General features: G+C 51.8%; 2 protein-coding genes across 4 annotated transcripts in view; one reads left to right on the top strand and one right to left on the bottom strand.

The window, feature by feature from the left end:
- ACTN1 (actinin alpha 1) overlaps positions 1-2,771 on the top strand; it is a 328,242-nt gene extending 325,471 nt beyond the window's left edge. For all 3 annotated transcript variants that reach the window (XM_069638592.1, XM_069638594.1, XM_069638593.1), the window contains one exon: positions 676-2,771. In XM_069638592.1, the coding sequence (XP_069494693.1) occupies positions 676-834 (159 nt within the window). In that variant the 3' untranslated portion in view covers positions 835-2,771. The remainder of the gene's footprint in view (positions 1-675) is intronic.
- LOC138527165 (skin secretory protein xP2-like) lies at positions 2,685-8,317 on the bottom strand. The gene is made up of 2 exons (XM_069638272.1): positions 6,598-8,317; positions 2,685-2,848 (listed from the first exon to the last, which is right to left on the bottom strand). The coding sequence occupies exons 1-2, from the start codon at positions 8,315-8,317 to the stop codon at positions 2,685-2,687; spliced, it is 1,884 nt and encodes a 627-aa protein (XP_069494373.1).
- Between the last annotated feature and the right edge of the window lie 6,574 nt (positions 8,318-14,891).

Here is a 14,891-nt window from a genome sequence, read left to right on the forward strand (position 1 = left end):
ATAGTCATCTACTCCTTTGGCTCGCCCATTACCACCTCAGAATACTGCCTGCTAATCTTTGTAAAGCATGTGAATCTCAGCTGATTCACAAACCCTAGAAAGCAAATATTACTTACCATTAATAGTCTTTCTGTGGCTTGTATTTGCTTAGAATCACATACACCCACCCATCCTCCCCACAAGAAAGCAAGGAAGATGTAACATTTGAAATATATATATATATATATATAGGTAATCTAGCTTGACATTGCATGTCAGAAAACAATCTTGGGACGTTGACGCGTGAGGAATCGTGGGTAACCACACGCAGGATAGGGATGCTGTTGCAGGTAACACCCCTGTCATTGCAAATGTTTTCAAATTTGAAAAATATGCAATACTACCCACCCACTGCTAGATGGTGGACTCTACAAAGCATGTGAATCCAAGTAGATTCACAAGCCTCAGAAATATATGTATTTGTATGTCTATATCTAATTCAGATTTTGGTTTCCTATGTATGCCTTTCCCTGCTGAAGCATGCTTCAAGTTATCATTGCTTTGAACATCCTTGTATTATCCACAATCATGCCTTATTGCTCTGTTAAATATTTACTCATGTCTGCAACTGAGATTGCCTGGCACTAGAGAATCTAGATAGTGATGACTTGTAACCGGTTTGTCTCTAATTTACAGAACTACATTACTGCAGATGAGCTGCGCAGGGAACTTCCACCAGACCAGGCTGAATACTGCATCGCAAGGATGGCACCATACAGCGGGCACGATGGCGTACCAGGTGCCCTGGACTACATGTCGTTTTCCACAGCACTCTATGGCGAAAGTGACCTTTAACCCCTCCCATAGACTGTATTGTCCTCCTTGCTCACCTTTCTTTGTATGCAATGCAGCCTCCGTTCACGTCCCTTGTTTGTCTCCACCTATCGCTTCCGATTACTAGAATATCATATTTTAGGGGAGGGAGGAACATTTTATTTTCCAAGACGTCTGCCTGACTCTCAAAGCTGCAGTACTACGAAACACCGAAATACATCCGCCTGTCGCTGAAGCATACACCGGCGGTGTAATCTAACCCGAAGCGCACACCATTGGTGAAATCAAACCAATAGATTGACATTCACTTATTTGTCAGAATTCCATTGAAATCTCCATAATGTGTTGCGTCTTCTTTGAATACGCCTGCGACGTAGATGCACCTGCCGTTGCTGATAAGCGAACTATACAAAGCAATCCTACTGGACCTTTTCCAAGAGAACTCTGCATGTATCTGCCAGAACCGTCCAGAATACGAATGTAGCCTAGCACTTCAAAGATTCCTACCAATGGCCATTTTTTGAAACCGGAGTGACTCATCCAATAAAGGGTGCCCACTGTAATAGCATGTTTTCAGATGTGGAAAACAAGTAGGCTTTTTTTTTTTTTTATATATGCCAGTTCAACTAAAACGGGAGCAGACTTGATTTCTTAAAATGTTGGGTAGTGCTGTGTTTTTAAGTTCTCTTTGATGGACTGATTGTTCTACCCAGTTCTAATTTCTTATTTTGATACTGCTGATTCCATCTGCGGTGGATTCAGAATTTTAGTTATTTTTATCGTGCAACCTCTATTTTTTCCAGGGTTGGAACCAAACCCCGGATGAGTCCTGTTCGTAGGAGAACTGCGCTGTGTATAACCGTGCTGTGATTGCTTTGAAGGTGGTGCATGACTGGTCCTTTGTGTAAGAGGAATGCTGGGCTCTTTTGCCATTGGTGGAGTTCTTCTTTAAAATGATAGGCTATCCGTTTTGTCTTTCCATCAAAACCAGATTCTTGTCTCTGTGAGCCCGGCTGGTGGCAAAGCACAGTGCTCCATCCAGTCTCCAGTGGCTTAGCTTGGCTCCATTACATATGCTGTGCTGTACAGTCACTCACAGTATAGTCAACATAGCTGTTAAAACATGCATAGCAAGCCTTCTGATCACATTTGCACCGCTGCCTGCAGCATTGGCCTTCTATTATCTATTTGGATCCCGGAGAAGCTCTTTGGATACCGAGAAAATTGAATTACATTTTTAAGAGCCCACCAGGTGCGAGGGTTGAAACACTGGGGCAATGGAAGTAAAACTCACAAATCCATCACAGGTGACCCTTTCTTTAATAATGGCTGTTTACAGTAAAGATTTTTTTCAGAAAGCAATGAAATTTGAAAAAAAATATTTTATTATAGTTGACAAAAAAAAGCTTATTTTTCTTGGCCAAATTAAGGCACAAATTTAAAAAAGGACTAAAGAATTGCACAAATGTTTTTTTTGGGGGGGCGTATGGAATCGTGGCATATTTAAGAAAGCACAGTGTTGCATTCCAATTGTCTTGTATTTTTTATTTTTACTGTTTTTTTTTTTTTTTTTTTTTTTTTTACAAAACATCCACAATTTTTATGCCATCGTGGGTCTCCATTATGTTGAAGCAGCCATGGATGTGCACTGGGTTTTCGCCGGTGTTGCCTGTTTTCATTGGTCAGAAAAAAAATATTTTATGGGGGAATAAAAGCTTTTAAAAGGGTTACATGTTTTCTAGAAAGGGCGGGTGGTGAAAGGGAAAGTTCCTGCATTTTCAATATTTAATTTAAAAAATAAAATGAAATTTCAATATATGCCTCTTATGTTATAGGTTCACATGTTTTATTTCTTATGTCGCTGAGAACCGTCATGGGTTTGGAACATGAATCTTGTAAAGATTTAATTCTTTGATACCGCTTGTCACAGACCATATTAAAATATTCTTGTGATAACACTGTTGCCTTGAATTTCTTTCCTCCATTTTGGTTTGCTGTATTTTGTTTGCTTTGTCCTTGTCTTTCTTAAGACACTCTGTATCGACAATCATTTGTACCGTTTAGGGTCAATACAAGATACGGTAGCGCTGGAGTAGCCAACAAGTCCTCCTTCAGATGTTTTGGCCTAGAACTCCCATTATCCTTCCCCAATGGCTATGGTGGCTTGGGCTGATGCAGGCCAACATATCTATAGAGACACTTGGTTTCCTATGGGGTAGAAAGTACTTGAGGCCATAACCAGGTAAGCTGCTCACTTTTTACTATTACCTAATTGTTTCCAAATAAGATGAAGAATTGTGGTGGCCAAGGCAATGTTTGGGTCCATAGTTGGTGGTGTAACAAGGGAAATGCACAAAAAGACTGAATTTAAAAATAAAACATGTGGCATATTTGACCTAATTTAGGCTGTACTAAAATCTCGTATAGCCTAAAAATGCAAACAAATATGCCATACAAACCCATTATAGCAAACAAGGAGAACCACGGTGTGCCCTGTATACGGGAATAAAGTTAAAGATAAAAAAGGAAAGGACCCTGCAGTGCCGGTTCCCAAGCACGAACGTGAAGGGAGTAGGCGGCACCCAACGAGGTGTGCTGTCAAAGGTTAAGTAAGGGCAGGAGGAGTTTATTTCTAGAGTATGGGCTGTTACGATCGAGTTAGCTACGGTCATATGAACCACAAATGTTTCGGTTACGGTCAAACCATCCAAATTCGTAACCAGCAGACCATTATCTTTCAAATGTACATGTCCATTAGTGACCTATCCAAGGCATGTTGAAAGACATGTAGAGACTGAGTGGATCCCTTTTCTGGCAGAAACTTGCTTTATTTACACATGTCATGATTTCAGTATCCTCTGTCTGTCACTCTGTTGAGTGGGCTGTAAAGATCACACAAAGCAGACTGGAATTTTAACAAAGGTTTATTAGGGGATCATTTCCAACTTGGGCAAATGTTAACTCCAAGGAAACTGATCGAATGGCAACCTCTTTTCCTTAATCTGGTGCATTTGTTTCTGGGTCAAGGTCTCTCCAGATCTCTGCCTGGCATCAGTCAGGCTTTGCAAGATAACATAGGCTGTCCTGGAAGTAGTTTCTGGCTTTCGTTTGTCCTGTTGCAACTCAGTCGTTGGAGCCTCTTGCTGGCTTGATGGGGATATGAAGTACTAGTTCCGTCAGTTGTCTGGCCAATGTTATCACAAACCCACATTTCCCAGAGTGGAGGCAGGCTCTGAGGTTCCACAGTCTTTTCCAGAGGCTCATGAATCTATCCCTAAGAGATTGGAGCCCCTCTCAACCTAGTGTGGGAGGCCTACCAGGGTGGAAGCCAGAGACAGTCCTACCCCAGAGTTAGGTTGCTTGCAGTTGAGTAGGCCCCATTTCTTGCCCCCTCCCCAAGTGTCTGTCTTCACATTTGCAGTACCACCTTGCACCGCCCTATGACCAACATGCTGGCCAAGTTCTTTTTTCTTTTCTAGAGCTGTCAGAGAAGCAATAGCCATGCAGTGAGAACACCTGCCAGACAACAACCCAGCCGGAGCTCATACATGACTTTCTCAAACACTGTGCACTGCTCCCCATGCCCCGGCATGCACGCAAGCAAGCAGCCGCACTAGCCCACCAGGGACTGAAAGTGGAGTGGCAGTCGTGCAACACGACTAAACTTATCTTTGGGGAGGATGGAAGACTGCTATGGTTCCCTAACACAAACTCTTATTTTGCAGTGTGGGCCGCCCTTGTTGCAGCACATCGGGCCCGCGTGGAGTAAAGGGGTGGCTTTTAACCTGTGCTTTGTAACATCCTGTGATTGTAACACCTTTCGGGCGAGGGGAAAATGGGACCAGATTGGCCAGTGTCTGCAAACCAATCCTAGGATGGAGATGAGGATAAAAGAGGCAATAGAAAGCTGTGGGATGGTCGGGTGAGATCAGAGGAGGTGGCAGACCAAGAGACCAGGAGGAGTGTATTGGAGTGTGGAAAATTTCTTGGTGAGAACAAGTGGCACTGAGTGTGCATGCAAGGCTGGCGAGTGAGGTTGTTGGAGGGAGTGAGTAGACAGTGGTTGAGGTGCAATGAGTGCAACAGGATAGAAGGTGCAGGAGGGAGAAGTATTATCCAAAGTTGGAGGCAGTAGTAGAAGTGAGGTATTTGAGGGACAGTATGGGAGAAGCAAGGGGTAGGGGTGGAGGTGGAGGTGAGAGCCTTCTAGTAGAGGGAGGCCAATATTATACAGAGGGAAACATCAGTGTGCTGCAAGGCACACCCCCAGAACCTCTGATGGCTATTAACAAAAGTGGTAGTGTAGTACTAGTTTAGAAAATCTGAGGGAGCCTAGCTAGAGAAAGCCATGGACCTTGGGTTATTCTAACCAGCTAGCCTAGAAATGAGACAGGAGGACACTCAATATACTGACTGGGAACTCCTAGGTTAGGGTGTAAAATGCCCCTTGCCAGAGAGGTAGGTACGTCCGTAGTGCCCTGCAAAAATATATCATTAAAAACCCTTGAACAAAAGCCAATTATTGGCATATGTGGTGGTCATGTAAAAAAGTCCAAGCTTACTGGTCGGAAGTGCTTAGCTGGCTTAAAAGGCGGGGGAGGGGGTTTATCCACAAGACCCATTCCTGCTAATATTTGGATTACAGCAAAGGGATGAACATTGGGAGAAACTCCCGGATCTGACACACTCACTACAGTTAGCAGCCAGAGCTGCACGGGCTAGGACATGGAAGAGAGCAGCCCTACCCACGAGGAAAGAATGGGTGGCAGTGGCCAAGGACATCTACTTTATGGAAAGACTAACTGCAGCGATACAGGGCTCAAGTGCACAGATAGAAACCGGCTGGCTGCAATCCATGGAGGTGTTTGTCAATATGGAGGACACGCCCAGAGGGCTACAGGGGCCCCCGATCTGGCCTGAAACCAGCCTTTGTATAGAACACATTGAGCCTGACTAAGAGAAGTCCACTATACACAGACGGCCATAAGCCCGGTCGGAGCTGCCCAAAGAGGATAACCATGGACAAGCGGATATCGTGTGTCCCGAGAAAATGGGTTTGGGGGGAGGGTTTGGGGGGTGAATACATTAGAGAACTATGGTTTTCAAGAAAAACCCTGAACAGTCTCTGGGAGTTGGTGTATTCTTTAGGCCTCTGACATTAGCCATATCACATTTTCCTCCTTGCGTCCAGGGACATGCTTGTACCTAAGGGGCAGCCTCCTGATGTATCAGATTTTCTCTGATAATGCCTACTGAGCCTCCTCCTAGCCCACTCAACCCCTCCCCCCCACCTCTTCCCAGCTCAGTCAACCCCCAAAGGATTAGGGTGTGCGTCTCCACCGAAGAACTTTTTTTCTCAGTTTCTCCTTCGCTCCTCCATCGCCAATGCCTCCTTGGCTCCACCTGTAGCTGGTGGTTCCTCCTTTGCAGCTCCAGTCACTGGCGCTATACCCTTGGGTCCTCCTGGTGCTGTGCCCTTGGCTCCTTCGATCACTGCGCTCCTGTCGCTGCTGCTGCCTCCTTGGCTCCTTCCGTCACTGACGCTGCATCCTTTGCTCCTTCTGTCGTTGCCTCCTGGGTTCCTTCTGTTGCTGCCGCCGCTCCCTTGGCTCCTCCTGTTGCTGCTGCCGCCTCCCCCTTGGCTCCTCTTGCTGCTGCCGCCGCCCCCTTGGCTCCTCCTGTTGCTGCTGCCGCCGCCCCCTTGGCTCCTCCTGTTGCTGCTGCCGCCGCCCCCTTGGCTCCTCCTGTTGCTGCTGCCGCCGCCCCCTTGGCTCCTCCTGTTGCTGCTGCCGCCGCCCCCTTGGCTCCTCCTGTTGCTGCTGCCGCCGCCCCCTTGGCTCCTCCTGTTGCGGCTGCCGCCGCCCCCTTGGCTCCTCCTGTTGCGGCTGCCGCCGCCCCCTTGGCTCCTCCTGTTGCGGCTGCCGCCGCCCCCTTGGCTCCTCCTGTTGCGGCTGCCGCCGCCCCCTTGGCTCCTCCTGTTGCGGCTGCCGCCGCCCCCTTGGCTCCTCCTGTTGCGGCTGCCGCCGCCCCCTTGGCTCCTCCTGTTGCGGCTGCCGCCGCCCCCTTGGCTCCTTCTGTCGCCTCCTTCTGTCGCTGCCGCCGCCGCCTCGTTGGCTCCTTCTGTCGCTGCCGCCGCCGCTTCGTTGGCTCCTTCTGTCGCCGCCGCCGCCTCGTTGGCTCCTTCTGTCGCTGCCGCCGCCTCGTTGGCTCCTTCTGTCGCTGCCGCCGCCTCGTTGGCTCCTTCTGTCGCTGCCGCCGCCGCCGCCTCGTTGGCTCCTTCTGTCGCTGCCGCCGCCGCCGCCTCGTTGGCTCCTTCTGTCGCTGCCGCCCCCGCAGCCTCGTTGGCTCCTTCTGTCGCTGCCGCCGCCTCGTTGGCTCCTTCTGCCGCCGCCGCCGCCTCGTTGGCTCCTTCTGTCGCCGCCGCCGCCTCGTTGGCTCCTTCTGTCGCTGCCGCCGCCTCGTTGGCTCCTTCTGTCGCTGCCGCCGCCTCGTTGGCTCCTTCTGTCGCTGCCGCCGCCTCGTTGGCTCCTTCTGTCGCTGCCGCCGCCTCGTTGGCTCCTTCTGCCGCAGCCGCCGCCTCGTTGGCTCCTTCTGCCGCTGCCGCCGCCTCGTTGGCTCCTTCTGCCGCTGCCGCCGCCTCGTTGGCTCCTTCTGCCGCTGCCGCCGCCTCGTTGGCTCCTTCTGCCGCTGCCTCGTTGGCTCCTTCTGCCGCTGCCTCGTTGGCTCCTTCTGCCGCTGCCGCCGCCTCGTTGGCTCCTTCTGCCGCTGCCGCCGCCTCGTTGGCTCCTTCTGCCGCTGCCGCCGCCTCGTTGGCTCCTTCTGCCGCCGCCTCGTTGGCTCCTTCTGCCGCTGCCGCCGCCTCGTTGGCTCCTTCTGCCGCTGCCGCCGCCTCGTTGGCTCCTTCTGCCGCTGCCGCCGCCTCGTTGGCTCCTTCTGCCGCTGCCGCCGCCTCGTTGGCTCCTTCTGCCGTCGCCGCCTCGTTGGCTCCTTCTGCCGTCGCCGCCTCGTTGGCTCCTTCTGCCGTCGCCGCCTCGTTGGCTCCTTCTGCCGTCGCCGCCTCGTTGGCTCCTTCTGCCGTCGCCGCCTCGTTGGCTCCTTCTGCCGTCGCCGCCTCGTTGGCTCCCTCTGCCGTCGCCGCCTCGTTGGCTCCCTCTGCCGTCGCCGCCTCGTTGGCTCCCTCTGCCGTCGCCGCCTCGTTGGCTCCCTCTGCCGTCTCCGCCTCGTTGGCTCCTTCTGCCGTCGCCGCCTCGTTGGCTCCTTCTGCCGTCGCCGCCTCGTTGGCTCCTTCTGCCGTCGCCGCCTCGTTGGCTCCTTCTGCCGTCGCCGCCTCGTTGGCTCCTTCTGCCGTCGCCGCCTCGTTGGCTCCTTCTGCCGTCGCCACCTCGTTGGCTCCTTCTGCCGTCGCCGGCTCCTTCTGCCGTCGCCGCCTCGACCTTGGCTCCTCCAGTCGCTGCCTCCTCCAGTCGCTGCCGCCTCCTGCATGCACATAGACGCACACGATCATCCTCGGCGCCTTCCTATGCCTGCTCTCTTCGCTCTGCAATAGTCGGAATTTGCCAAAAGCCCAGCTTTCACATAAGCATACCCACGGATCATAGGGCCAAATGCACCAAATGGAACATTTCCCAACAGCTTGACCCCTTGCCCAGCAAAGCTGCGATTCTCCAGCTTCCTAGGACTCCGTCAGTTCTAGGAAGCTGCAGAACCTCCGTCCTTTAAAAGGAAATGCATGCTTTTTTGATGCATTTGAGAGACCAGGGAATCGTGTGCGTCCTCCCCCCAGTGCTCTGCGTCACAGAGCAGGTGGCATCACTCTGCCGTCATGAGCACCCCACAGCACGTATCAACACGTTTTCATCTCTTTTGTCAACCACAAAAAAATCCTTCTCCTTGATAACAAATTCACCTGACCTTTTAGTGCATTCAATTCTTTTCTATATTCCAGACAGGATGTTTTCTTGTGCATAAATCTTCCAGAGTATGTAACGATCAGTTCTTGATACATTTCATACAAATCAACACCAACATTGCATACAGATAGTCCACGGACCAGAATTCCCCGACTATTGAACAGAAAAAAGGTTTCTAGTTCAGAAAAGGTCCACTGTCGTGAACAATCCGAAGGAGAAGCAATCAACTTCGCAACTAGTGTGCGCACAACCGAAACAGGCCGACATGTGTTTGGTCTATTGTGGGGGAACTGCCATGAGCCGAAATTATAAAATGATTGGTGTGACCTTGTCAAGAGGGGATGGGAAACCCCTCTCGGCCTGGGGTGGGAGACCTACCAGCCAGGAATCCAAAGCCCTCCACACGTGCCAGTCTGTTCATGTGCAGTACCCCATGCGTGGGACCCACAATGCGGTAGAGTTTTCTCTTCTCATTTCAGAAACTCAACAAATCCGAAAGGTGAACATCAATGAGGCAGAGAATTATTCTCCACCCCTCTCTCTCTTCCCCCCTGCCCCATGCAGAGACTCCGGAGCGCTCCGGGCTGAGGGAAAACCACTGGAGAGAGACCCAGTTTCCACATCCGCCAACATACTCGAGCGCTATGCAGTCAGTGCTGCGGGAGAAGAAGGAACAGAGAGGAGGTCCCTGATGCATCACACTGCACGCTAGCCTCCGGACACCAGAGGAGTGCAGAGCATGTCCCTTAGACTGCCAGGGATTTGAAACAGAGCAAACGGTCACTCCAACGGACTGTACATACCTTAAGGGGCACCGGGTTTCAGACCCTGAACACTTGGCAACGTGGCTCGCCATTCCTAGCGGAAAAGTAGCAGAGGTAAAGCCACTTTTGGAAACTTTCTGTAACTCTGATCCCTTGCAGGGGTGGGAGGACAGGGCCAGATTGGCCAGGGTCTGAGAACCAATCTGGGATACGGAGGGGGTTAAAAGAAGCACCAGCGGGGAGACCACTAGGGGGCGCGGGACAAGATGGCTGCTTGAGACTGCAGCTTCTGCTCTCTCCAGCATACCGGAGATGAAATTGTGCATCCAGACCCACAGAGGTTCCGTGAAGCGATAACCGCCCGCACCGGAACGTCCGAGACATCCACGGGTATGTTTGTAGCTCCATACACGGAAGTAAAGAGGGAGAACACGGTGGGGCCTCCCAGCGACGGTGCCAGGGAGACCAGGGCTGCGGGAGGTGTCGCGGCCTGGAGTTGTGCGGCCCCGGCTTGCACTACAGCTGCGGCAAGGAGAGAAGGTTTGCAGCGTGATGCAGGCATCCCGGGGCAGACAGTGCTGAGAGGTGTCTGTGATCTCCGATCCATGGGCTGGGCAGCACGCCTGCCCACGGAGCTGCAGTCGGACCCCAGCAGGGCCAGCGGTTTGTGGGATGCCAGCCGGGGACGCGGAAGGAGGCAGGAAGCACCTGGACCGGTGTCTGCACGCACAACTGGTGAAGGAGGATCTGCGGGGAGATAACACCAGGTGGCAGACATATACAGCAAAGGAAGAGCCCCTGGTGGGGCAGGGAAGGCGGCAGACCGGAGCGAGCCATTCGCCGTCCGGACTGCATGGGGCGGGAGAGGTCCGCGGCTGCAGGGACGACGCCAGTGGTGAGGAACCAGTGTGAGGGGGAAACACCCCCTAGGGCTCACCCGGTACCAAGAAGTGCACAATACTGGAGACAATGCAACAAAAAGACGGTGCGTGAAGTCCCAGGAATACTGGGGCAGCGCGTGGGGCCTAGCAGCGATGGGGAGACCAGCCCTTTAATTGACTGACTGAAGTGTGCAGCAACTTGAAAAGAGGGGAACCACCTTGCAAGGAGAAGCCAGAGGGATCGGAGGAAAGCAAGCACCTAGACGTGTTGGGAGGTACGTGACCTTACCCTAGCCCTTTCCACGCAGGCAGGGTTTAGGGCAGCTGGACTGGTGTAGGGGTGGGAGGAAGGACCTGAAAGGGTAATAGGCCCAGCGGGAGCAGTGCAAGGGTTGAGAACCCAGAAGGAGAAGAAGCATATTGCCTCCACGCCACTGCGTAGCACTGATGCGGGCACACCCCGAACTCCATGCCCACGCCTAGAGGGGACAATTGATGACACTGCTAAATGGGGCAGAAAGGACAGCCCCTCGCCAATATGCTCAACATTACCACCCCCAGAGGCCCGTTGCCTCCACGACGCTGTGGTGCCTTGAGACAGGTGCCTGTGAGAGATAACTTAGAGGGCACACTCAGGAAAGTGAAGGGAGGAACACAAGAGGAGCCCAGGGTGACGTGGGCACGGAGGAGACACTAAAGAAAGCACAGAGGAAAGAGAGAAGATGGGACTTGAGTGCGCATTGAGAGGAGGGATAAAGGGTGTGCGCCAAACGTCAGTGCCCCAAGACGCGAGACAAGCACATAGGGAAACGGACCACAACGGCTACAGGAATCAACCTCTCCCAATTCTCTACCAAGGACGATACAGGAGACATTCTAGTGGAGATTAAGGCCTTGAGAGGGGACATTCAGGTGTTGCTGGCCGACTTGACGGGCGGAGTATCCGCAGTCGAGGGAAAATTGGAAGCTCTGGAACATAACCAGCTCAATGCCGATATGGTGGAGATGTGTCTGGACGCCAGAATGACGGTGCTCGACCTGAGGGAGGAGGAAATGAGACTAAAAAATGAATCCCCTTGAAAACAGGGAGCGAAGAAATGTGAGACTACTGTGCCTGAAGGAATCGGACAGCGAAACGCAGAGACAAGTCGAAGAAAAGGTACAAGCGCTAATTCACCAGCTCTTTGCAACAGAAGGGGGCAGGACTGTGCAGCTGGAAAGGGTGCACAGGGGTGGAAAACCTTACGGAAATGGCCTCTGTTCCATTGTTGTCAGGTTCTTAAGTTATAGAGGCAGACAAGAGGTCCTAAATAGAGCTAAGCAGCAACAAGAAATTGAATTTGAAACCTCTAGTCTCCATATAACAGGACCGCTCCAATTTCACGCTCGCAAGGAGAAGAGGCTGCAGGCCACTCACGACATAGCTACGTGAGAGGGAGATCCACTACAGATGGGGCTGCCCGTTCTCATTGGAATTCGAGGCAGAAGGAGTTGTATACAGATTGACGTTGATCGAGGAGGTGGAGCAGGCCCTGAGAAACCTCATGTCGAATGCGGGAGTCCAGTCGAGGGGTCCCCTGGGCCTGCAGAAGCCGACCTCTGGGGACGCACGTACTCGACCGGTGCCAGGACCACACAGGAGAGCCCAGACGAGACGGAAATTTGTGAGGCTCAATAGACCCTCACCTAGAAAAGACTCAGCGCGCCAAGAGAAAAAAAGGGGACTGGGATGAAAGTAAGAGGCTATGTATTGAGCAAGGAAGCGCGGGTGGGTGCAAAGGTGAACGAGTAACAATTGCTGGAGGGAGGTTATTCTAACTTCTCAAGTGGTCCCTGGTGAGGGAGGGAGGGGGCGTGGCGTCTCACGTTTCATTGTTCATGCCTTCACGTTGGAGGGATTTATTTTTTGGGAAGTTATGTGGTTTGGTACCAAGTTTGAAGGGGAAACCGACACTAAAAAGGCAAACCTTTGCAATTCTGTTCAAGTTCCTTCAGAGGGGATAAGACGTAAACCCTGTGGCCACGCCAATCTCTGGCTATGTGATGGCAGTGATGGAAAACTGACTCAGTTATGGGGGAAAGTGGGGTTAAGAGGGGCCTGAGGGTGGGCACCCTAAACGTAAAAGTTTGAACTCCCCGACCAAAAGTTTGTTGGTAGCAAGGGAGTTCCGGAAGGCCTCCCTTGATGAGGAGGAGGAGTGCGAGGAGTGCGAGGAGGAGGAGTGCGAGGAGGAGGAGGAGAAGGAGGAGGAGGAGAAGGAGGAGGAGGAGGAGGAGGAGTGCGGCGAGGAGGAGGAGGAGGAGGAGGAGGAGGAGGAGGAGTGCGAGGAGTGCAATGGACCGGTATGCACTGGTAGATGTGTGGCAGGAGAAACACCCAAGGGAAGAAGGTTATACGTTCTACTCCCCCTGCCATCCCCCACACAAAACTTATACGAGAATTGACTACCTCCTCCTTAACAAGGCACAGAGCTTGAGACTGGTAGAAAGCGCTATAAGGCCTGTGGGTTGGTCAGACCATGACATGGCGCTGGGAACCCTTGAAATATCTGGGTTATATAGGCCAAGGGGTATGTGGTGATGCAGTGACCCACTTTCTCTGGCCACCTAGCTGAGGAACTAAAGGAGTACTTTGAATGAAATGACACAGGGGAAGTGAGTACGGAAATGGTATGGGATGCAGGGAAGGCCACCTGGGGGTGGGGGCGTTATTGATAATAGAGGGGGCAAGGAGGAAGAGGAGAGGGGCTTGGTAGAAGGGAAGCTCCGTAAGGAAATAGCAGAAGGGAAAGAGGAGATGCATGCCGGGAAAAGGGACACAGAAGAACTTGGAGAGAATGTACTGGATAAAAGGGCAGAGTTGAGGGCTTTGGGTATGGGTGAAATGTTATGGAAACTTAGATACCTGAAACAAAAATATTACGAAAAAGGTGATAAGGCGACGCGCTCCTGGCGGCCAAGCCCAGAGAGGAGAGCGATGGGTTACGAAGTTGGTGGGCCCGGTGGCGCAGGAGAGTGATATAGCAGAAGGATTTGGTGCAGTACTATGAAACGCTATATGCTACTGAGGTTGGGGGGGGGCGGGGCGAGTTGGAACATACCGGAGCGATGTGTATATGAGCAGACTCGCACCTCTGGAGATAGAACATTTAGATAGCCCGATTACTGAGGAGGAGGTCAAGAATGCAATATCCCGCCTTCCCAGTGGGAAAGCCCCAGGAAAGGGCAGATAGATGAAAGGGTTTTACAAGAAATACTCCGGAACCCTGATACAGCATCTGGTTAAATTGTACAATCCCATCATGGAGACAGAAAAGGCCCCGGCATAGTTTAGTAAGGCCCTGATCTATGTCTTCCCCAAGGAGGGATGCGACCCATCCCACTGCTCCTCATACTGTCCGATGTCCCGCTTAAATTTAGATGAAAAGATCTTTACCCGCATTCTGGCAACAAGATTTGAGGAGAAACTGCCGCACGTAGTACATCCTGATCAAATGGGGTTTGTAGCGGGGAGGCAGGGGCCAGACGCAATCAGGAAGAATTATCGATCTCATGGAGCATGCAGGGAAGCACCCTGGGGGACAGGTGCTCCTAAGTTTAGACGCTGAGAAGGCATTTGATAGGGTGGAGTGGGCCTTTCTCTTCGGGGTGTTGCGGAAAATAGGGGTTGGGGAGAGGATGTGCAGGGCAATTAGAGCAACGTCAATGGGGTAACATCGCGTGAATTCCACCTGACCAGTGGTACCAGGCCGGGCTGTCCTCTCTCGCCCCTACTGTTCGCCCTGGCAATGGAGCCCTTGGGTGAGAGGATAAGGTGGGACGACGGGATAGAGGGTATTCTAGTGGGGCAGCAGATGTACAAAATTAGCACGTACACAGATGATATTCATATGTTCCTCTCGGACACATGAGACTCTTTACAGAGAGCACTTTGGGTCATAGGAGACTATGGAAAGGTGTCGGGCTTCAAGATAAACATTGAGAAGTCGACTATCCTTCCCCCTGGGTGAGGGCATGCAAGAACAGCTGCTGAGATGGTCAGGCCTGGGTATACCAATTGAAAGGGAGTGTATAAGATACCTAGGGGTGTGAATACCGTGGAGGTTGGGAAGAATTTACGAATGCAACTTCCCCCCACTTCTGCATAGACTAGCAGGTGACATGGAAAAATGGGAGAAGCTAACCATCTCCTGGCTTGAGCTGCTAAACGCCCTTAAAATGGTAATTCTTCACCGAAATATTATATTTATACCAAGCACTCCAAATAGCCATACCAGCGATACACTTTGGAGAATTGAAGAAGAAAATACTTAGATTTTTGTGGCAAGGGGGAAAGGAAAGGGTATCTTATAAACTCTTGATCCAGCCAAAGGAAAAGAGAGGGCTGGGACTACCTGAGATGAGAACGTATTACAGAGTGGCCCAGTTCAGGGCCCTTGTCGCCCACTTGCGTATGGAGGAGGACAAGCAATGGGTGGAGTATGAAAACTATTGTTTCCTCCCGGTCACCCTGGCGGGGTGGT

This window comes from Ambystoma mexicanum, chromosome 14, assembly GCF_040938575.1.
Source record: "Ambystoma mexicanum isolate Mex_15411 chromosome 14, UKY_AmexF1_1, whole genome shotgun sequence".
Classification (NCBI taxonomy): Eukaryota; Metazoa; Chordata; class Amphibia; order Caudata; family Ambystomatidae; genus Ambystoma; species Ambystoma mexicanum.

What these genes read in the sequence shown, in the direction of transcription:
- LOC138527165 (XM_069638272.1), bottom strand. Translation starts at nt 8,317, where the DNA reads ATGATCGTGTGCGTCTATGTGCATGCAGGAGGCGGCAGCGACTGGAGG. An exon ending in CCAAGGGGGCGGCGGCAGCA is followed by an intron (nt 2,849 to 6,597) that starts GCAACAGGAGGA and finishes TTGTCGATACAG; the next exon opens with AGTGTCTTAAGAAAGACAAG.